The sequence below is a fragment of the Phyllobates terribilis genome, unplaced genomic scaffold, assembly GCF_046119375.1.
Source record: "Phyllobates terribilis strain yellow unplaced genomic scaffold, ASM4611937v1 Scaffold_5__5_contigs__length_657084704, whole genome shotgun sequence".
Lineage (NCBI taxonomy): Eukaryota > Metazoa > Chordata > Amphibia > Anura > Dendrobatidae > Phyllobates > Phyllobates terribilis.
Genome location: NW_027362765.1, coordinates 201,502,261 through 201,527,144, shown reverse-complemented (window position 1 = coordinate 201,527,144; position 24,884 = coordinate 201,502,261). Strand labels below are relative to the sequence as shown.

Genomic DNA, 24,884 nt, shown 5'->3' with positions numbered 1-24,884 from the left:
CTGTGATGTTTGATTGTATGTTAGACATATGATTAATGCAAGAGTGCTCCACAAATTTAGGAGATTAGATAATTGTCTTCCACAAACAAAGAAAAGGCATTATATGTTCCTAGAGATACAGCTAGAGGCATAGTTCCAAGTTCAAAGTTAAAGGAATACTGGCTATACTACCTGTAAGAGTCAGAAAGACTAAGCGATCATCAGCTGCCACCAGATTCCTGAGGAGATGGTCAAAAACTCTCAAGTGATTGGAAAAGACCTGAAGCAAGCTTTAGTTGCAACAGACAGTGAAGTTTCAGTTTGCATACTAAACATGGACACTGAACTGGTCATGCCTGAACTTCAAGATATACACCTCTACTTACCCAAAAGCCCAAGAAAATTGGGATTAGTATGTTTATAACCATATAAATGAGTTGCAGAAGTTTTGGGAATCTATTATGTGGACAAATGATATAAAATGTAAACTTTTCAGGCCTATGAAGCATATGCTGAAAAAAACATCCTGCCTAAAGTGAAGCATGACAGTGTCTTGGCGGTGAGACAGCTTTGCTATCTCTTACACTGGAAACCTCCAGTGTCTGGGGAGATAGATTCAGTCAAGTATCAGGAAATCTGTGAAGAAAACATCATACTTCTGTGTGGAAGCTGAAGCTTGGTCATCATTGAAACTTACAACAGGACAATGTTCCCAAGCACACCTCAAAATCCATCAAGACTTGGTTTCAGGAGGAGTCATGGAATATTTTCGAGTAGCCTTCACAGTTGCCTGACTTGAATCCCATAGCAAATCTTTAGTGGGATTTTAAGAAGACATTTGCAGCACAAAATCCTAAGAAAATGAGTGAAATGGGACAATTGCTGAAAAGGAATGGACTAAGATTCCTCAGGAACACTGCCAGTAACTTGTGTTTGGCTAAGTATCATGTTTGCATAAATAGTGATTAAAAATGAAACTGTGTGTTGAATTTGAAGAAACAACTTATTATATTAGTTATTTTGAGGCATTTATATTGTTTGTAAATGTTGCTAATAAACTTAGTTTGCAATTTGGGTTGAATTATTTTGATTGCACTGTAGAGATGCTTTTGAAGACAAAGACATAAAAAACAATAAAGCCATAAAGTTATACCATGCCAAGGGCTACATTTTTAGATTTTCACTGTAATGCAATTCTTACTCTTATCTTCTGTTTCTTCACTCTTCTCTTCCAATTCCTTTGGTGCAAACTTCATAAGATGAGACACCACTGCAGATCCAACCATGACAGAGCGGCCAAATGCTCGCTTTTCAACCACAAAGATACTCAGAGGTGGATGGAGATACACTTGCTCTGGAAGTTCCTGTGATTGCATTGATAATATTCAACAATTTTTTCTGTTACCATGGGTCATGTACAGTACAAATGTGCAAAAATGTACTCACAGTACATACAGTGGGGAAAATAAGTATTTGATACACTGCTGATTTTGCAAGTTTTCCCACTTACAAAGAATGGAGAGGTCTGTAATTGTTATGGTAGGTACACTTCAACTGTGAGAGACAGAATCTAAAATTAAAAACCAGAAAATCACATTGTAGGATTTTTAAATAATTAACTTAAATTTTATTGCATGAAATACGTATTGGATCACCTACCAACCAGCAAGAATTCTGGCTCTTACAGACCTGTTAGATTTTCTTTAAGAAGCCCTCCTACTCTACACTCATTACCTGTTTTAATTCCACCTATTTGAACTTGTTACATGTATAAAAGACATCTGTCCACACCGTCAATCAATCACACTGCAACCTCTCCACTATGGCCAAGACCAAAGCGCTGTCTAAGGACACCAGGGACAAAATTGTAGACCTGCACAAGGCTGGGATGGGCTACAGGACAATAGGCAAGCAGCTTGGTGAGAAGGCAACAACTGTTGGCACAATTATTAGAAAATGGAAGAAACAAAAGATGACTGTCAATCTTCCTCGGTCTGGGGCACCATGAAAGATCTTGCATCGTGTTGTAAGGATGATTCTGAGAAAAGTCAGGAATCAGCCCAGAACTACATGGGAGGACCTGGTAAATGACCTGAAGGAAGCTGGGACCACAGTCTCAAACATTACCATTAGTAACACACTACGCTGTCCTGGATTATAATCCTGCAGGGCATGCAAGACAGCTCTGCTCATGTCAGAACATGTCCAAGCCCATTTGAAGTTCGCCAATGACCATCTGGATGATCCAGAGGAGGCATGGGAGAACGTCATGTGGTCAGAAGAGACCAAAATAGAATTTTTTGGTATCAACTCCACTTTCCATGTTTGAAGGAAGAAGGATGAGTACAACCCCAAGAACACTGTCCCAACTGTAAAGCATGGTGGGGGAAACATCATAACTTGGGGGTGATTTTCTGCAATGGGAAAAAAAGACTGCACCGTATTGAAGGGAGGATGGATGGGGTCATGTATCTTGAGATTTTGGCCAACAACCTCCTTCCCTCAGTAAAAGAATTGAAGATGGGTCGTGGCTGGGTCTTCCAGCATGACAATGACCCAAAACACACAGCCAGGGCAACTAAGGAGTGGCTCCATAAGAAGCATTTCAAGGTCCTGGAGGGGTCTAGCCAGTCTCCAGACCTGAACCTAATAAAAAATCTTTGGAGGGAGCTAAAACTCAATGTTGCCCAGTGACAGCCCTGAAACCTTAAAGATCTGGAGAATATCTGTATGGAGGAGAGGGCCAAAATCCCTGCTGCTTGTGTGCAAACTTGGTCAAGAACTACAGGAAACATCTGACATCTATAATTGAAAACAAAGGTTTCTGTACCAAATATTAAGTTCTGTTTTTCTATTGTATCGAATAATTATTTCATGCAATAAAATGCTAATTAATCATGTAAAAATTATACAATGCGATTTTTTTTAGATTCTGTCTCTCTCAGTTGAAGTGTACCTATAATAAAAATTACAGACCTCTCCATTCTTTGTATGTGGGAAAACTTGCAAAATTGGCAGTGTATAAAATACTTATTTTCCCCACTGTATATGCAATTGTTTAAATAGAGAGATCCAAAAAATGTCATGCTATCTTACATATATACTGACCAATTAAATATGGTTAAAATATATATAGATGCACTATTGGAACAGTTCAGGTATTTTATGTATGGCCATTGCCCTTGCAAAAAAGCAGAAAATAGAAAAAAAATCCAGCAATGTTGTACTACTCACCACATCTATGCATTTCACAAGTTCAGTGAAATTGGGAAATTCTTTGTAGCTCAGTATAACCTCAGATTCCACTATTTTTCCAGCACATTCAATCCGCACCTGAGGTTGCTCAACTTCAAATAAGTTAATCCTCCGTAAATCTCTCAGTCCCCAGAAAAGAACCTAAGAATAAAAATGGACAAATAATAAATACAAGTGTGTTGAAAATGTCCATGCATATAATCTATAATTCAATTATTGTTTCCATTGTTTAACTTGCTCTAGATACTAAGTGCATTCTATATGGGATACCAAATAATGCTATTATACAGTGTACAAATAATCATACCGTACAGTACTTTAATAACACCTCTGGCTTCTTATATTACACTCCTCAACATTAAAAATGCAATATCAAGAAGGAAAAGTCATGGAGTTCTGGAATTCACAGGATCAATAGACATGTTAATGCTATGCAAAACATCTTCACTTATTCAGCATTGAATATTACTTTATTAAGGGTTGTCTGAGGAATGATCTACTATGGTGAATGTACTTGGGCATGCAAATCATCAAGATCCGCTGATGGCAACTCCATTTGCAATTGCCAACCAATCACATCCCAAATGTGCTTAATGAGAGACAAGCCCTAAGGAACCTTTAGGCCATCATAGCATGATTAGGCTGCTAACAATAGCACAAGCAACTTGTGGCCTAGTGTTGTAGTGTTGAAAAATGGCTCCTGCGACATTTTTGAGAAATGGTCATATCACTGGTTCCACCACCAAATCAATATACCGCCAAGCTGTTATGTGCCTGGAGTGAAGGGTAGAGTGGTCTGGCTACAGTAAATTATACCACCGCACACCATAGTCCTGGGAGTAGTACCAGTTTAATGTTCCTTTGTGAAGGCCTCTTCATGGTGATCTCCCTATGGAGACAGAAAGCTCGAATGGAGCAATAAAGGATGGAATAGAGGTCTATCCTCTTCAATGATGAGTCCCACTGATGTCTTGGATGCAATAATAGCCTGAATTTGGTCAACAAAACCTGAACACGTGTTGCTTGTGCTACTGATACAGTGGATTGCGAAGGTATTCACCTCCCTTGGCTTTTTGCCTATTTTGTTACATTAAAACCTGTGTTTAAATATGTTTGTAATCCAATTTGTTTGTGATGCATCAGCACTAAATAGTCTAAGTTGGTGAAGTGAAGTGAGAAAAATATAAGCATAAATTAAATGTATTATTATTATTATTATTTATTATTATAGCACCATTAATTCCATGACGCTTTACATGTGAATACATAGCAAACAACAAGTACAATAATTTGAACAAAAACGAGTCACCGACTAGTACAGGAGGAGAGAGGACCCTGCCCGCGAAGGGTCACAATCTACAAGGGATGAGTGAGGATACAGTGGGAGAGGATAGAGATGGTTGTGCAGCAGTATGGTGGAAAGAGGGTTACTGCAGGTTGTAGGCTTGTCAGAAGAGGTAGGTCTTCAGGTTCCTTTTAAAGGTTTCCAAGGTAAGCGAGAGTCTGATATGTTAGGGTAGAGAGTTCCAGAGTAGGGGGGATGCACGGGAGAAATCTTGTATGCGATTGTGGGAAGAGGAGATAAGAGGGGAGTAGAGAAGGAGATATTGTGAGAATTGAAGGCAGCGTGCAGGTAAGTATCGGTAGACTAGGTCACAGATGTATGGAGGAGACAGGTTGTAGATGGCTTTGAATGCCAAGGTTAGGGATCAAATAGCTAAAAATTGGCATGTGCATATGTATTCACCCCCTAAAGTCAGTATTATGTACACCCGCCTTTTGCAGCAATTACTACCGCAATTACAGTCTCTATGAGCTTATCTACATCTTGCCACTGGCATTTTTGCCCATTCCTCAAGGCAAAACTGCTCCAGCTCCTTCAAGTTAGATGGTTTTCTCTGGTGAACAGCAATCTTCAAGTCTGACCACAGATTCTCACTTGGATTAAGGTCTGGGCTTTGACTAGGCCGCTCCAAAACATTTACATGTTTCCCCTTAAACTTCTTGAGTGTTACTTTAGCAGTATGCTTTGGATCATTGTCTTGTTGGAAGGTGAACATCCGTCCCAGTCTCAAATCACTGACAGACTGAAACAGGTTTTGCTCAAGAATATCCCTGTATTTCGCACCATCCATCTTCCTTTTGACTCGGACCATTTTCCCTGTCCCTGCTACTGAAAAGCATCCCCACAGCATGATGCTGCCACCATCATGTTTCACTGATGATGTTCTTGGGGTGATGAGCTGTGTTGGTTTGGCGCCAGACATAGCGTTTACCTTGGTGGCCAAAAAGTAAAATTTTGGTCTTATCTGACAACAGCACCTTCCTCCATACATTTGGGGAGTCTCTCACATGTGTTTAGGTAAACACAAAATGAGCCTTATAATTTTTGTGTGTAAGTAAAGGCTTTTTTTCTGGCCACTCTTCCATAAAGGCCACCTCTATGGAGTATATGGCTTATTGTGTTCGTATGGATAGATACTCCAATCTCTGCTCGGGAACTCTGCAGCTCCTTCAGGGTTATCTTTCGTCTCTTTTCTGCCTCTCTGATTAATGCCCTCCTTGCCCAGGCTGAGAGTTTTGGTGGGCGGCTGTCTCTTGACAGGATTGTTGTGGTACCATGTTCTTTTCATTTGGTGATAATGGATTTGATGGTGCTTTGGGGGATCATCAGAGATTGGGATATTTTTTTACAACACAACCCTGACTTGTACGTCTCAACAACTTTGTCCCTGACTTGTTTGGAGATCTCCTTAGTCTTCGTGGTGTTGTTTGGTTAGTGGTGCCTCTTGGTTAATGGTGCTGCAGCCTCTGTGGCCTTTCAAAAAATATGTGTATACAGTATACTGACTTTTGTGACACTTAAATTGCACACAGGTGGACTTCCTTTCACTAAGCATGTGACTTATAAAGGTAATTGATTGCATCAGAAATTTTTAGGGGCTTCATCGCAAAAGGGGTGAACACATATATATATACCAATTTTTAGTTATTTGATCCCATAAATTTAATTTATGCCTATATTTTTCTCACTTCACTTCACCAATTGAAACTATTTAGTGCTGATGCATCACACACAAATTGGATTTCAAAAATATTTAAACAGGTTGTAATGTAACAAAATAGGTAAAAAGCCAAGGGAGCGAATATTTTTACAAGCCACTGTAGCAGCTCGTGTGGCCTAATCATGCTACCATGGCCTGTAGCAGCTCTAGCCTTGTCTCCCATCAATCACATCTATGATGACATTGGTTGGCAATTGTAAAAGGTAGCTGCCAGCAGCAGGTCTTGATGATTTGCATGCCCAGGTGTAAGTTTTCCTTCTTGGTGTTGTAATTTCAATATTGAGGAGAGTATTTAGTTTATGCAGGGACAAAACTTTCCAATGAATGGTACAATTTTTCTGTTCTCCATTCATTTTGACTGTCTCCATATTTTAGGCTAAGTAGCTATAAAGGACAATCAGAGAAAAGTTGAAACGAACAAGATTATCAAAATTGATTATATGTGAAACATATTGTCCGCTTGACAGATTGACAGATGTAATATTTACCTCTATTCTGAATTCCTTAAGGACTGGACGGATTCCTTCTGGAATGATGTAACGCTCCATTGTTTCATCCATAAACTCAGGTTCTGTTAGTTTTACATACTTCGGTATTGCAGGCTACAGTGAATTAATAAAAGAGAAAAAAATAAATAGTTCTTGCATAGTGCAACTATTCTCTACTGGTAAGTGGTAAAAAACACATTTAAAAAACCCTTTTAAAAAAACTTTTCAAGAGTGTTACTATTTTCATAACTGTTGTTATAATAACCTAGTGTCTTTTATAATTCAATGTCAACAAGTTATTACAGTACTTAATACGTACAAAAATAAAGAATATGTACACAAAAAAATAACTTTTTAACTTAAGCAATGTAAATTAGTTATATATGTAACATTTTCTCAATATGTATAATATACATTATATTTATTTTTAAGAATACATTATAAAGCACAGGACATTCTTAAATCTGTAAAGCAATGCTACAAAACTAGGAACACACAATACAATTTCACTACTTCTATTGCTTTTGTATTAAACTTTTTGTTGAAATGACACCTCCTGAGTTCTATAATAGTCTCTTTACCTAGATATCATGCTGTCTAGCTTATCTAATGTTTATCTGTGTACAGTGAATGACAAAGTGTGGGTTGTTAACACCTTGGGTAAGAAATCCCCTAACCTTTGGACTCTGAGTCCCTTCCACCAATATTGGACCCCTCATTCCCAAGTGCATACATTGTATTTTGAGAAAATACTAATGCAATTATAGTGCGCTCCCTGACCCTCAAGTTTTTTTTTCTGCTTTTTTGAAAATCCAACATAGAACTAATTTTAAAAGTAAAAAGTTATATATTGTTATATTTTTCTTTTACTTTTCATTTTTTTTATTACTTTTTTTTATGTAACTATTTTATTACCTTAGCCATGATCCTACTCCTAGCTCTAAACTTAACCTTAGCCCTAATACTATTTCTAACCCTAACCTTAGGTAAGAAGTGTGTAAAAACATAAAAATGCATTATGTTACTGTTTTCTTTTAAAGGGACACTTTTTTTTTACATTTGGACAGCTTTTCCCAGTAGTCACAAAAAAATCACAAAATTACAGGTAAGACGAAGGGCAGATAGCTATGGAGAGTACTTTCTGTGCAGCACATGTGCAATGTCCATGATTTAATATCCCTTCATTCATTAGCTGCCTATGCTGTTCACAGTAGTTGAGATGAATTTGTTACCAGCTGCTGTGCTCTGCATTGACAGCAACTTAGATATAAATGTTCAATTTATTATACTGAGAGCTTTGTGTTCTTAGTCACCGCTGACGCAGAGTACAGCAGCCGAAGGCAAACTCCTCCTGACCATTGCACTTTGCATAGAAACTGGCAGTAGAAACTGGCAGCAGAAACTGGCAGCAGAAACTGAGATGACAAAGCAGTCACTGGCGGCTTTACTCATTCAGCTCGCCTCACTTTGCCAGTGTGCCTCTTCTGCACTGGTATTACTCTCTTGTACCGGCTCCACTGAAATGATTTTCTTCCTTCTTTTTTGGCTGGCTCCCTCTATACTAGTCTGCCCTGAGTTGCTATGATATCTCAACAAACACCTCTGATATCATCATCCAAGGCCTTTAAAGACCAACTCAGGCAGGCAGCTTCTAGTTGCTAGAGTTTTCAGGAAATATAGCGCCTTTCTAACAAATGTTTTTGGACTTGCCTCAGCTTCCACTAGACTCTGCTCTAGGGAGCTGGCTAATTATTTTCTTAGTAATTCCTGTCTGCTTTCTAGTAGCCAACTGTTACTCAGGGGCAAATTTCCCATAAAGTCAAACTAGGCCATAACCTAGGGTGCAACAGCGGGCATACACAGAAGAGATAACAACCAAATACTTACAAATTTTTCTGTATTATTTTGAAAAGGCCATATAAAATGCTTTTTTTTTAAATTTACATCCATATACATTAAATAAATTCAGTAGCACATTTAAGTTGCCTATCTCTACAGCTTGCGCTGTCTTGCTCAATCACTGGCAAAAAGCATTTGCTATTTCTCTCTCACACACTCAGCGTAAACCACATGTTAAAGGATATATCCAGATTTGGTGTTACAATATGTAGCGTCGGTGTCTCTGAACGCTTGTCACCTCCCCCGGCAGGGACGCCAACTCACTCACCGCCATGGCCTTCATCCCGTACTCCCTTCTTCTGCTTCTCTGGCAGCTGCCCGGGGTCAGCACATGGCACTGTACAGGTCCCCGAGCACTATGATTAGGGCACGCACGATCCCTCCTTTTTAAAGGGACTGTGCGCCATCCTAAAGTGTCCCCAGCCAATGGCTGGGAGACACTTATTATTTAAGGCACCTCCTCCTGAATGGAGGTGCCTGTGCAACGTGTATAGTTAGTCCACTGCATGCTTGCTGGTTGCCAGGTCCCCAGTACCCGCCAGTCAGTCTACCAGTCCAGTACTTGTCTGCCCATATTCGCCTTTTGTTCCTGTATTTCAGCCTTGCCCGTCTGCCTGTATATCAGTTGTGTCCGCCTGTCTGCATACCAGCCTGCACCCGCCAGTGTTCATCTGTATACTAACCCGTACCTGCCAGTTCCTATCTGTATTCCAGCTGTAACAACCTGCATCTGCAGACTAGCCGTACCTGCCAGCATCTGTGATTCCTGTGTTCCTGCTATGCCTGCCAGTACTAGCTGTACTCTCCTACCAGGCCATTCGAGCTACCTGTCCCTTGGGGGTCAACTGCTGTGCTTCCGAGAGCTACTCTAGAGTAGCACCTGGTGTCCGTCGGGAGCCAAGCCTAACCCCGCAATCAGGGGCTCTAATGAAGAGTCTGGTGTTCACCTATTTACGCCGCACCAGGCTCTCCTCGGACCACGGCATAGCGGTTCCACCACTCCCGTTGCACAATAGAGATTCAAAGTGATTCATTATGTTCATATAGCTTGACTTCTACATATCTACTGCCATCATAGATGCTCTAAAATACCTCAAAAGTGACGAAACAAAAGAATCAGGAACTCAAGCAGAAGCTAGCGGTATACCCTACAAGCTCCGAAGACTTGAAACAGTGTTACTGACACAGTTATGGGGAACGGTGATGCTCAGATTACACCAAGTGAACAAGCATGTGCAAAACGTGGAAATTGAGGTTTTGAAAGTTGCAGAAGTTCTCTAATCACTAGTAGAGCTGCTAGAACTGAGTGATAGAACTAGTAGATTGATAGAACTGTGAGAACAGCTTGATTAATAGGAGGAAAACACTCTCAACATTTCTGAAAAGAAAGTATATGGTATGAGAGTGATGAAAAGCGTTCTATTCTCAGGAAAATTTAATCTGATGGGACACGTGACGGTGACGTTTGTTTAAGTAGGCTTGACAACTTTCGAATCAATATATTTCGAATCAACTTTTTGAGAGGGGGAGGGGTGCAGAATTATGTGCTTTGGCCTAGGGCATAGAAATGTGTAAATCCAGCCCTGCATATTGTTGCTATCGCTCTCTCAGGTCTTGTGTGTCAATCTTCAAGTTACAATTTCGTCTAAGCTTTCAAGCTCTGCTTTGTCAAGCCACAAGTTACACCTTCATTCAGGTGTTGTTTAGATCTTAGTCTCTGCAAGCAAGGTACTTAATTATATTTGTCTCTGCTGTTTCTATACTGCCCACACTCATAATTCTTCTGCTCTTGTGAGTAGCTGCACCTCAGCCGCAAGGTACCTGATTGGTTATACATCTGTTCTTCATTTGTATAAATGCATCTCAAGATATCATTTATCCTATTCAGTACTGCTGCTCCTGTTCAATCTGCACATTTGTCTCTGCTGCATTTGGTGTTTCCAGCTTCACCTGCCATTCTTCTATCCTGCATACCCTGCTACCCCAGTTCTCATTGATTCACCTGCTGTCTTGGAAGTCCTTTCCCGCAATATTAGTGCATTTAGACGAGGTGTAAAAGACTCCATTTAAGCCATGTTGCAACAGATGCTGACATTTTTGATTCATCATCTCTGATGAATGTATCTAAAATGAAGCCCTTAATACCTTGTCTACATGGAATAATTTCACCTTGGTGAGAATGGTGATGAACTTTTCTATTATCTATTATATATTTATATTTAGGATATACGTGCATTTTGGAATTTGCATTTATAATGATAAAAGAAGCATTGGAAGAAAAGTGTTGTTTTAACCAACTGTCTATCGATTGACAGTGAATAACAGCTTTGAGAAAGCTGTACAGCGGTGCTTTTTTACAAGGTAGTATACTGATATGAACTAAGGGTCATTATCATTAAAGAATTGAAGTCCATTCCTGCTGCATCATCGTAGTCGGGGATCGCAGCTGATTCTTTCCCTGAGGTAAAATATTTAAAAAACTGGCAGGGAAATGTTTTACCTCACAGAAAGAATCGTCTGTGATCAGATACTGTCCTGTCTGCATAGTCTATTTTGTGTCCTCCCCTGCCCAGGAGCTATGGTATGATCAGACAATGTTCCTGTATGCAAACTCAAACACACAGAGGGTCAAAATTAAAAACTTGGACAAAGTCGCGGGCCAACCAGTGTATAGAATAATGGGCCCCACAAAGTCCTCCATACAGAATAATGGCCCCACATAGTCCTCAATACAGAATAATGGGTCCCACATATAATCCTCCGTACAGAATAATGGCCCCATATAGCCCTCCATACAGAATAATGGGCCCCACATAGTCATCCATACAGAATAATGGGTCCCAAATAGTCCTCCATACAATATAATAGGCCCCACATAGTCCTCCATACAGTTATATGGGCCCCACATAGTCCTCCATACAGAATAATGGCCCCATATAGCCCTCCATACAGAATAATGGCCCCACATACTCCTCTATACAGAATAATGGCCCCACATAGCCCTCCATACAGAATAATGGCTCCACATACTTCTCTATACAGAATAATGGGCCCACATAGGGGTGGTGGTTCTGGTGGGCCAAATAAAACCACTCCGCGGGCCATATTTGGCCCACGGCCACAGTTTGACATGTATGCTGTATGGTCAGACACGGCCATTACATAGTACACAGCAGGGGAACATTTATAAGATTATCTCAGCACAGGAACATATTTTTAAAACATCCAATTGTAGAACTTATTTTTATTCCAAGATCTATTGATTAAAATCTACTTTGTTTTTGGGAAAACCCCTTTGACTCAGGCAACGTTCACACGTTCAGTATTTGGTCAGTATTTTTCCTCAGTATTTATAAGCCAAAACTAGGAGGGGAACAATCAGAGGAAAAGTATAATAGAAACACGTCACCACTTCTGGATTTATCACCCACTCCTGGTTTTGACTTTCAAAAAACTCACCAAATACTTAACGTGTGAACGTGGCCTCATACAACAAAAGCCATTGAATTTACATAGTTAGGTATTGTGTTAGACTTTTTTTCCATCAGGATATCTTTCCGTATCATGGTGTCTTTGTCATTTTAAGAAAGGCTAAATCTGTATGTGTATACCAATATTCTGAGTTTTCTTAAATCTGCAGAGCATGTTTCACTATAGATACCTTGTACATTTGTTATGTATTTAAGGCATCATTCTAAAATACATTGTAGAATTCCCATTGTGAATGTTTCCTACACTATTCTTTACTCAGAGTGCATAAGGTTTAAATGCAACAATAAGGGCTTTCTCTCCTCATCCGTCCACTTCTATGATATACATACCTCTTTCATATATGTTCGGTTTTCAAGTTCTATAAGTTCAAAAGCAGCTATGAGCTCTCCACCAGCCATGTTACCCTTATAGATGTCAAAGAATTGCAAGGGCGGTTGGATATATTTAGGACCTTCATCTTCATTATCCTCATCTTCTAAAAGTGTTACAGTTGGAGTAGCAAAGGCACGGCCCAAAAAGTCAGGTGGCCCCTACAATTTTTAGAAACATTATTGTACATTCATTTTTTGTATTGTTTTAATTAACATTTTCAGGTTTAAAATAAATATGTAAAGAATACATACAAAGGAAATAGAGTAATAAATGGATGATTTGTAAAAAAAAAAACATTGGTGTCAAATGAGAGCCAATAGTAATTGCCCAGGTTTATTCCTTTCTTCCTTCAAGGAATTGATTTTAGGAAATCTCATCCTTGTGGAGTGTGACTGTGTCTCCATATTGCAGACATATCATGAAGTGGAAACATTATATAGATTTTATGTTAGGAAAATAATTAATTATTATTAATTAGAAAAGACAGGCTGAACAAAAAGAGCAATGGAAATTCTGTAATTGATGAAGATGATTTCATTTATTGTTTTATATTCAATAACTAATTATTTCTACACTCGTTTTTTTGATTCCAAGGATGTTTCCACTACATTACAAAATGTGCTTTTCTTTCTAGCTCTCATAAATACTGACATAATTGTAATACAAGTATGATCTACTTACAAATTTATCTTGATCAAAAATATTAATAATGATAAGTGGAGGGTCGTTCCTCAAGTCTTCCCTGTTTCCATCCATGAGGTGATTGTCATACAACAGCATTTCATTCCACATTGGAGCAAGTGTCTCATTAATCACCTAAAGAAGATTAGTTTTTTAACTAGACAGGACTGGAATGGTCGACACAGAAATGCTTAGAAAAATTGAACAAATAAGGGTCGTAGATGATTTCTCGTTAAAACAGATTTTTTTCAAAATAATTTTTATTTTGGCATCTATGCTAAGGAAGAACCGAGCTTCAATAGCAAAGATGCTGCCTAGTAAACTCAATATATTGCTATCCTAGACCTGATCTGCTGTGACTTGATGTTTGATGAGATGTTGGTTAGGTAGTATGCTGTAGACCACAGATAACAAAACTGGACACACAACTGAGTGAGTTGGAATTTTTGGATGATCATTATTGTGTCCATACCTGTTATGACTTTAGAAAGCATGCTCAAGGAAAGACCTTTGGGATGAAAGATCTTAGAGTTGTCAACAAAATCAAAACAAATTTTATCAACTGAGCTTCTAGTAAACCAAAGTAAAAAAAATTCTCCATAGTTATAAGGAGGAGTTATCTCTATACAACGATCTTGATTTTCTTTCAAAATCATCTTTGTTTTTTTTTCAATCAGTTCACTTTTATTAAAGTACAATAAGCCAATACACATACCAGAGGCACCTCTAGCATCAAAGATGCTCCAACCCCAAACTTCTTGCCTAGTGTCTCAGATGTCCAGCGGGTGCCACATTGTGTTGTGTCGGCATCAAGAGTTCAATCCCCTGGTAGAGCAGGGAGACACAAGCTCCGTGCCTTATCACTTTCCATCTTGTAGGCCCCGGGCTGCTATAGATCCTTGGCCTGCAGGACGTTAGTGTGCTGGCACAGATAGCGCAACGACGTCACTGCATTGCACCACATGCTCTGGCCTACTGTTCATACAAGTCAAAGGAGGAGTTGGAGGCTGCGGTGGACAGGGATTCAGGATTAGGAGAGAATAAGCTTTGTTTTTTTTATACTATTTTTAATGGTTTTGTTAGTTCTGAAGAGGGGGACTCGAGGTATTATTACTTTTTAAGGGGCAGTTGGGGCATTAGTAATTTTTAAGAAAACACTGTGGATCATTGGTGATTAAAGGAGACACTCAGTGGTTTTTATTACTTGAAGGGGGAATATGGGGCATTATATTCTTCAAAGGAGCACACGGGGCATTATTACTGTCTGGGAGCAAAATGGAGGCCTTATTACTTTATAGATAGCACAGTGGGAGCATTATAACTTTCTATGGGACACGTATTTTTAGGGGCAGTATCTGGCATACTCTCTGTGTAGCATTTTGTTTGTGGAGGTAGTAATTATTGTAGTATTGGGATCAATGTTCCATACCGCAGGTGCACACAGAATGGGGAGTTTGTGTAGGTTGGGTACAGGTGGGACGGTGCTGGAAACGTGAGAAGTCAAATGTGTCTTTCTTTATAAACTCTGCAGATACAAGTCATGAGTGTAAGAAGTTGTCATGTCGGTCTGGGCCAGATGGAGAAATTAAGAAAAGTGAACGACCATAATCAGAAATGTATAACTATATATATTTAAAATATATAGTAACTGTATTGGAATCACTTGTATGGTTGGCAGGCCCACTACATAGTCACTGTAAGGTGGTAATATTGGTATTTTTAATAGAGATTTTTTTTTGTTTAGTAACAGTTATATTATTGCTATTTATAGGTTTTATTTTAAGTGGTCGGGGCATATAAGGAGACATACAGTACAGACCAAAAGTTTGGACACACCTTCTCATTTAAAGATTTTTCTGCATTTTCATGACTATGAAAATTTTACATTTACACTGAAGGCATCAAAACTATGAATTAACACATGTGGAATTATATACTTAACAAAAAAGTGTGAAACAACTGAAAATATGTCTTATATTCTAGGTTCTTCAAAGTAGCCACCTTTTGCTTTGATGACTGCTTTACACACTCTTGGCATTCTCTTGATGAGCTTCAAGAGGTAGTCACCAGAAATGGTCTTCCAACAATCTTGAAGGAGTTCCCAGAGATGCTTAGCACTTGTTGGCCCTTTTGCCTTCACTCTGCGGTCCAGCTCACCCCAAACCATCTCGATTGGGTTCAGGTCTGGTGCCTGTGGAGGCCAGGTCATCTGGCATAGCACCCCATCACTCTCCCTCTTGGTCAAATAGCCCTTACACAGCCTGGAGGTGTGTTTGGGGTCATTGTCCTGTTGAAAAATAAATGATGGTCCAACTAAACGCAAACCGGATGGAATAGCATGCCGCTGCAAGATTCTGTGGTAGCCATGCTGGTTCAGTATGCCTTCAATTTTGAATAAATCCCCAACAGTGGCACCAGCAAAGCACCCCCACACCATCACACCTCCTCCTCCATGCTTCACGGTGGGAACCAGACATGTAGAGTCCATCCGTTCACCTTTTCTGCGTCGCACAAAGACACGGTGGTTGGAACCAAAGATCTCAAATTTGGACTCATCAGACCAAAGCACAGATTTCCACTGGTCTAATGTCCATTCCTTGTGTTCTTTAGCCAAAACAAGTCTCTTCTGCTTGTTGCCTGTACTTAGCAGTGGTTTCCTAGCAGCTATTTTACCATGAAGGCCTGCTGCACAAAGTCTCCTCTTAACAATTGTTGAAGAGATGTGTCTGCTGCTAGAACTCTGTGTGGCATTGACCTGGTCTCTAATCTGAGCTGCTGTTAACCTGCGATTTCTGAGGCTGGTGACTCGGATAAACTTATCCTCAGAAGCAGAGGTGACTCTTGGTCTCCCTTTCCTGGGGCGGTCCTCATGTGAGCCAGTTTCTTTGTAGCGCTTGATGGTTTTTGCAACTGCATTTGGGGACACTTTCAAAGTTTGCCCAATTTTTCACACTGACTGACCCTCATTTCAAAGTAATGATGGCCACTCGTTTTTCTTTACTTAGCTGCTTTTTTCTTGCCATAATACAAATTCTAACAGTCTATTCAGTAGGACTATCAGCTGTGTATCCACCAGACTTCTGCACAACACAACTGATGGTCCCAACCCCATTTATATTTAGAATATAAGACATATTTTCAGTTGTTTCACACTTTTTTGTTAAGTATATAATTCCACATGTGTTAATTCATAGTTTTGATGCCTTCAGTGCGAATGTACAATTTTCATAGTCATGAAAATACAGAAAAATCTTTAAATGAGAAGGTGTGTCCAAACCTTTGGTCTGTATTGTATATTTTGAAACTTGTGCCCCTGATCCATACAAATATTACAGCATGCTTTTCATTATACAAAATTCCACGTAATACATTCAAATATTGTCTTTATTTTATCCCCTCAAGAAATAAAACTGAACTATATACCCTAGAACTGCAGAGAAACCTATCTCCAAATGTATTGTTATAGCTTGAGTCTGAACTAAAGAAATTGGTAAAATACACTATTGGATGACATAAGCTCTTCTTTAAAGGGTAACTATAATCTTTATTTTTTATATAGCGCTAACATATTCGGCAGCGCTTTACATACATTATCGGCACTGTCCCCATTGGGGCTCACAATCTCGATTCCCTATCCGTGTCTTTGGAGTGAGGGAGGAAAATGGAGAACCCAGTGGAAACCCACTCAAACATGGGGAGAAGATACAAACTCCTAGCTGATGTTGTCCTTGGTGGGATTTGAAGCCAGGACCCCAGCACTGCAAGGCTGCAGTGCTAACCACTGAGCCACTGTGCTGCCCGGTCATCAGAAAATTACCTATTGTTTAAATCAAGTGTTTGTATTTTATTGTTACTTTTTGGCAATGCATACAGCACCATGCATTCATCTAACTGACCATATTAAAAAAACCTATTATTTCTGGCTGTTGACGTATGGCACACGCCGGGGCTCCACAGACAGAACAAACAGAGAAAACACCTTGGTATCTCCCCTTAGTTAATGCAAATCCATGTGATACTGGCCCATTAGCACAAATCCCTGCAGTTGGTGAGACATATAAAAAGTGTTGAGAAAGTTTGGGACAGGTCCAAACTTTTCCAGGATGGTAGACAGATTCCCTAACTCTACATTATTTTTCAGCTATTACCTGGGTAGACTGGCATAAGTTGCCAAATATGACTCTAGCAAATGGATCAGACAAACCATTGTCATCAGCAGGCAGAATGCCACGGGCCTGGTATATATGAGCTCGTAGCTGGAAATAGCGGTAATCTGGAAAATGAAGTGAGATATGTTTGTTAATTTAAAGGAGTGGTCCGAAACTACATTTTTTTCATCCTAAATCTCTATTTAATGTCATAATCTATTTTTCATTTCTAATATACTTTAACCCCTTCACGACATGTGACATACATTTAAATCTTATGTCGTGCACCTGACTTTGATGCCGGCTCAAACGCCGAGCCAGCAACTTTCCCGGCAGTTGATGGCTGATTTAATCAGCCATCAGGTGCCTTTAACAGCCGTGGGTGGAGTTGAGCTGAGCTCCACCTATGGCTGTTAACCTATTGCTATGGCCTATGGCTGTTAACCTGTGAAATGTCGCTGTCAATCTCTGAAAGACAACTTTTAACTTCCTATGGCCTCATATGTTTTATTTCTTGCCCTACTTGGATGTGATTATACTAAATTCTCTTACCATCTCTCCGAATTAGGACGGGTGGATTGAGGGTGGGAGATTCCACCAAATGTCCATTTCTTTCATAGAGGAGCTTGTAGTCTTCTGGGAGGTCTGTTGTGCTGTTTTTTGCATACTTAGTCACACCAAGCCACATATAGATTTCAGCTTTCGCAAAGATTTCTCCATTGTATGTTCCTGGGATCTAAAAGGTAAATAAGTCAATCTAGAATAAGTATTTCTACCTTCAGCGCCCCACATAAACCCCACTCAATGCTTTAAGACACAATAACAGGGCCGGCCTTAGACTGAATGGTGCAAAACTGCCTTTTGGTGCTCCCACCTTATTGATTTTTTATGCAGTTTCCCAGGACACAAAGGAGGGCAGGAGGCCATTTTTTCATATCCAAAGAAAATGTATTTCTTCACATATATTGTACTATAAACTCCTCCGAATTTGTGGTGTGGAATCTACACCTCCAATCCACACTAACTCCACTAAGTCTGAATTTAGGCTTACAGAGGTATTGTGATCTCGTCCAGTTATGCCGTATCCATGGATATTACATAAGGCAGGGGTCTCAAACTCGGCTGGGTATATGGGCCGCACATGGAAAAAATTTGAATTTGGGGGGCCGCATTCTTTGTTCAATGTGACATTTTTAGTGATACCATTTTTTTTGTATACACCTTTTGAACATTTTTGCCGTGTTTATTTTTTTATGGCTTGGGTCGTTATGGATGTGGCGATAATAAACGTGCACTTTTTTGTGTTTACTTTAGTTTACATATAAAACAGCATTTTTAGTGCCCAATATTTTTTCATGCTTTATTTTATTTTTTATTTTTTTTACAATTTTATTTCCCCCAATTGGCCACATACAGTAATATTGTCTTACAATTAGCATCATATAGTAATAATGGAAAACATCTTGTAGTAATGTTCCCCATCCAAGTCCCCATTTTGTACTAATGTGCCCCATCCAGGTCCCCATCCTGTGGCTATGTGCCCCATCCAGGTCCCCATCCTGTGGCAACGTTCCCCATCCTGGCGCCCATCTTGTACTAATGTGCCTCATCCAGGTCCCCATCTTGTGGCTATGTGCCCCATCCAGGTCCCCATCTTGTGGCTATGTGCCCCATCCAGGTCCCCATCTTGTGGCTATGTGCCCCATCCAGGTCCCCATCTTGTGGCTATGTGCCCCATCCAGGTCCCCATGTTGTGGCTCTGGTCCCCATCTTGTGGCTCTGTGCCCCATCCAGGTCCCCATCTTGTGGCTATGTGCCCCATCCAGGTCCACATCTTGAGGCTTTGTGCCCCATCCAGGTCCACATCTTGAGGCTCTGTGCCCCATCCAGGTCCCCATCTTGTGGCTCTGGTCCCCATCTTGTGGCTCTGTGCCCCATCCAGGTCCCCATCCTGTGGCTATGTGCCCCATCCAGGTCCCCTCTTGTGGCTATGTGCCCCATCCAGGTCCCCTCTTGTGGCTATGTGCCCCATCCAGGTCCACATCTTGAGGCTATGTGCCCTATCCAGGTCCCCTCTTGTGGCTATGTGCCCCATCCAGGTCCCCTCTTGTGGCTATGTGCCCCATCCAGGTCCCCTCTTGTGGCTATGTGCCCCATCCAGGTCCCCTCTTGTGGCTCTGTGCCCCATCCAGGTCCCCTCTTGTGGCTCTGTGCCCCCTGTGCTGTTCTTCACACACATAAAATAGAAAAAAAAAAAGATGATTCTCACCTGTCCTCCGTTCCCTCGGCGGCCTTCCTGCAGATGTGGCCCGCAGGCACCACAGAGTCAGACCCCTTGACGATCCCGACCTGGTCCAGGAGGAGCCGCCGACAGCAGCGCTGCATTGCCGCACAGAGACTGTCTCCCAGCACTGCATTTTCAATGTCAGCCGCCGGCCAATCAGAGGCCAGCAGCTGACATCTGCATATGGCAATGACGTCATACTCGCTGCGCCGACACGCAGATATCAGCTGCTGGCCTCTGATTGGCCGGCGGCTGGCATTGGAAATGCAGTGCTGGGAAACAGTCTCTGTGCGGCAATGCAGCGCTGCTGTCGGCGGCTCCTCCTGGACCAGGTCGGGATCGTCAAGGGGTCTGTGCCTGCGGGCCGCATAAAGCAGCCTCAGGGGCCGCGTGTTTGAGACCCCTGACATAAGGGATAGTATATGCGGATCCTACAGATGAGACCCACATGTATCTTGAGAATGAGGCGCTGCTGCTTTTCGTGTGGAGGTGTCTCTTGGCTCACAGCGGCGCATGTCATGGCCCCATTGGTGGGATTGGCATATACTATACAAATCGTGTGCATATGCCATAAATGTATGAGATGAGAATACCAGATGGTACATGGTGTAGCTGGTGGCCCGGCTCTACATGTACTAGGCCAAAAAGGCCAGAATACAAATGCTAAAGGGGATTGTACAAAATTAGAAAAAAAATCTCTGCTTTCCTGCATAATAAAGTGTCCTTAGGTTATAGCTGGTGCTGCCTCTCAGCTCCACTGACCTGACCAGTGTTGAGGTGCAGTACAACACACACAACATGAGGACAGGGGGCGCTGGTTATGGAAGAACTCTGCCATGCTAATACAGAATAACCCCTTTATTAATCAGTCTGGTCTCACTCTAGTTGGCAAAATTTTGCGGGAAATTTGTAAAACAAATCATGTGTATTGCTGCAGATCTGCCTCAGATTTTCTTGTGAGTTATGAAAAGAAAAAGTCAAAGATTTTAAAATCCACAGAAAAATGTACAATGCATTGTACATAATACAGACTGCTGCATAACCTCATAATATGCCTCAGCTGCTGCTGAACCTCATAATACACCTGTGGCATAACATTATAATACACACCTCAGCTGCTGCAGAAGCCCATAGCAGAGACCTCAGCTGCTAATGTTGCATTAAATTGATGGAATGGTTTCCACCCCAGCTGCTGCAGAACATCATAACACACACCTCAGCTGCTGCAGAACATCATAACACACACCTCAGGTGCTGCAGAACATAATAACACACACCTCAGGTGCTGCAGAACATCATAACACACACCTCAGCTGCTGCAGAACATCATAACAAACACCTCAGCTGCTGCAGAACATCATAACACACACCTCAGCTGCTGCAGAACATCATAACACACACCTCAGCTGCTGCAGAACATCATAACACACACCTCAGCTACTGCGGAACATCATAACACACACCTCAGCTGCTGCGGAACATCATAACACACACATCATCTGCTGCGGAACATCATAACACACACCTCAGCTGCTGCGGAACATCATAACACACACCTTAGCTGCTGCGGAACATCATAACACACACCTCAGCTGCTGCGGAACATCATAACACACACCTCATCTGCTGCGGAACATCATAACACACACCTCATCTGCTGCGGAACATCATAACACAAACCTCAGCTGCTGCGGAACATCATAACACACACCTCATCTGCTGCGGAACATCATAATACACACCTCAGCTGCTGCAGAAAATAAGAAACACCTCAGCTGCTGCAGAACATTATAATACACACTTCAGCTACTGCACAACCTCGTAACACACACCTCAGCTGCTGCAGAACATAATACACACCTCATCTGCTGGGGAACATCATTATACACACCTCATCTGCTGCGGAACATCATAATACACACTTCATCTGCTGCAGAACATCATTATACACATTTCATCTGCTGCAGAACATCATTATACACACCTCAGCTGCTGCAGAACCTCATTATACACACCTCAGCTGCTGCAGAACCTCATTATACACACCTCAGCTGCTGCAGAACCTCATTATACACACCTCAGCTGCTGCAGAAAATAAGAAACACCTCAGCTGCTGCAGAACATTATAATACACACTTCAGCTGCTGCACAACCTCGTAACACACACCTCAGCTGCTGCAGAACCTCATAATACACCTCAGCTGCTGCAGAACATTATAATACACACTTCAGCTGCTGCACAACCTCGCAACACACACCTCAGCTGCTGCAGAACCTCATAATACACCTCAGCTGCTGCAGAACATTATAATACACACTTCAGCTGCTGCACAACCTCGTAACACACACCTAAGCTGCTGCAGAACATAATACACACTTCAGCTGCTGCAGAACCTCATAATACACCTCAGCTGCAGCAGAACTTTATAATAAACATCTCAGCTGCTGCAGAACCTCATAACACACAGCGCAGCAGAACTTCATAATAGAAATCTCAGCTGCTGCAGTACCTCATAATTCACATCTTAACTGTTGCAGAACACCATAATACACATCTCAGCTGCTGCAAAACCTCATAATTCACATCTCAGCTGTTGCAGAACACCAAAAAACACATCTCAGCTGCTGCAGAACACCAAAATACACACCTCAGAACCTCAGATACTGCATAATATTATAATACAGGTGCATCTCACTAAATTAGAATATCATCAAAAAGTTAATTTATTTCAGTTCTTCAATACAAAAAGTGAAACTCATATATTATATAGAGTCATTACAAACAGAGTGATCTATTTCATGTGTTTATTTCTGTTAATGTTGATGATTATGGCTTACTGTCAATGAAAACATAAAAGTCATTATCTCAGTAAATTACAATAATTTACAAAAAACTCTTGCAAAGGCTTCCTAAGCATTTAAAAAAGGTCCCTTAGTCTGTTTCAGTATGCTCCACAATCACGGGGAAGACTGCTGACTTGACAGATGTCCAGAAGGCAGTCATTGACACACTCCACAAGGTCCCAGAGTTCCAATTTTCATTTGGAAATCAAGGTCCCAGAGTCTGGAGGAAGAGTGGAGAGGCCACAATCCAAGCTGCTTGAGGTCTAGTGTGAAGTTTCCAGAATCAGTGATGGTTTGGGGAGCCATGTCATCTGCTGGTGTAGGTCCACTGTGTTTCATCAAGACCAAAGTCAGCGCAGCCGTTTACCAGGAAATTTTAGAGCACTTCATGCTTCCCTCTGCCGACAAGATTTTTGGAGATGGAAATGTCATTCTCCAGCAGGACTTGGCACCTGTCTACACTGCCAAAAGTACCAATACCTGGTTTACAAACAACAGTATCACTGTGCTTGATTGACCAGCAAACTCGCCTGACCTTAACCCCATAGAGAATCTATGGGGTATTGTCAAGAGGAAGATGAGAGACACCAGACCCAACAATGCAGACGAGCTGAAGGCTGCTATCAAAGCAACCTGGGCTTCCGTAATACCTCAGCAGTGCCACAGGCTGATCGCCTCCATGCCACGCCGCACTGATGCAGTAATTGATGCAAAAGGAGCCCCGACAAGTATTGAGTGCATTTACTGAACATACATTTCAGTAGGCCAACATTTCGGATTTTAAAAACAAAACATTTTTCAAGCTGTTATAAAGTATTCTAATTTGCTGAGATAATGACTTTTGTGCTTTCATTGGCTGTAAGAGATAATCATCAACATTAACAGAAATAAACACTTGAAATAGATCACTCTGTTTGTAATGACTCTATATAATATAGGAGTTTCACTTTTTGTATTGAAGAACTCATAATACACCTAAGCTGCTAATGTTGCATTATATTGATACAATGGCTTTCATTTTCACATTGAACCATTACATGTGAAGTGAAGACAGCAGTGACGCCATGTAACGTATGAGGCTTCCACTGTTGTTTTGCCACAAGATAAGGAACCTGACAGCTGATTCCTACTGCACGACCCCTGGGCAGCAAGAATCAGACATTGACTCTAATATTGCCGCCCTCTATGTTTTTCTCTGATGCTGCCGCATTTCAGATAGAACATACATTTAATATCCAGCCGGGACGATGCGACCAGGATGACTAGCCCAAGAGACTGGACCCCGAAGGCTGCTCCCTACTCTGCTACCCCAGACAGACATGTGCCCCTATGTTTGTAATTCTACCAGTTGACATTGTCGTGCCAAATCCTAAAGGTGTGTAATATGCGCCCTATTAGGATTTCGCATTGCTTATCTATTCAAGCGGTCATGACATGGTCACTCACATGTGATTTACAGACTTGTGGTCATTTGCCGACTGACTTCTCCTCCTGCTTCTCTAATTGTTTGAATTTTCAAATGAGAGAAGCAGGAGACATCAGTCATCACATGTCCACAAGTCTGGAAATCGCATGTGAGTGATCATTGATGATCAAACCGCAAGCAGAGCAAAATCCTAACAGAGCATATATTACACACCATTAGGATTCAGCATGTCAATGTGCAGAATTTCAAGCATGAAAATTACACCTATATATTACACACATACACATTACACCCTACACATGACACTGACATATATACTGTATATATTACACCCTACAAATGCCCTGCACCTACTCTACAGCCAGGGCCCTATCAGAGGCCAATTGTTAGAACTCTCCTGTTAGTTTTTTTCTATTTTGTGGTCACGTGACCTGCTGCCTATTTATTCCAGCTCCGCCCTTCTGGCTTTGCTGGACTTCAGTGTTATTTGACTCTCTATCTTGCCAGGTGCTTTTGTACCTATCTCTCCAGTTCGTTTGGTCCTTTGGACCTCTAAGTACTTTTTGTCTGTTTGTCTTTTTGCTCCGCTACAACATCTTCTAGGAGGTGTCCAATTTTGTCCCAGTCCTTAGTTCTTTTAGGGACCCCTCCCTTTATTCTATAGGTTTGCGTTCAGACTAGCTGAGGACGAAGGCGGGTCTGTTCACAAGGAACAGGTCGCCCGCTGCAACGTAGGGAATCAGCTTAGTCTTATTGTAGAGACAGATTCCCTTTCTTTCCTTAGTTCTTGTAGCAGATCATAACACCAATAGCTACAGAGCTCTGTCTGACGTCATTACACCTATAATTGGCCTGCATCTGCAGAACAAGTGAGGGACAGGGAGCCAGTGGCTCTTTGCACCACAGTGGTTTTCAACTTGAGGTGAATTAGAGGAAATAGCGATGGCCCCC

The 24,884-nt window shown here is 41.2% G+C and overlaps 1 protein-coding gene across 1 annotated transcript in view; it reads right to left on the bottom strand.

The window, feature by feature from the left end:
• The window catches only part of LOC141272717 (fer-1-like protein 4), a 227,932-nt gene that overhangs the window by 56,010 nt on the left and 147,038 nt on the right, over positions 1-24,884 (bottom strand). The window contains exons 23-29 of the mRNA XM_073683718.1: positions 17,932-18,115; positions 17,380-17,504; positions 13,232-13,366; positions 12,508-12,708; positions 6,788-6,901; positions 3,214-3,375; positions 1,181-1,343 (exon numbers count right to left, since the gene is read on the bottom strand). Coding sequence (XP_073539819.1) covers positions 1,181-1,343; positions 3,214-3,375; positions 6,788-6,901; positions 12,508-12,708; positions 13,232-13,366; positions 17,380-17,504; positions 17,932-18,115 — 1,084 coding nt within the window. The remainder of the gene's footprint in view (positions 1-1,180; positions 1,344-3,213; positions 3,376-6,787; positions 6,902-12,507; positions 12,709-13,231; positions 13,367-17,379; positions 17,505-17,931; positions 18,116-24,884) is intronic.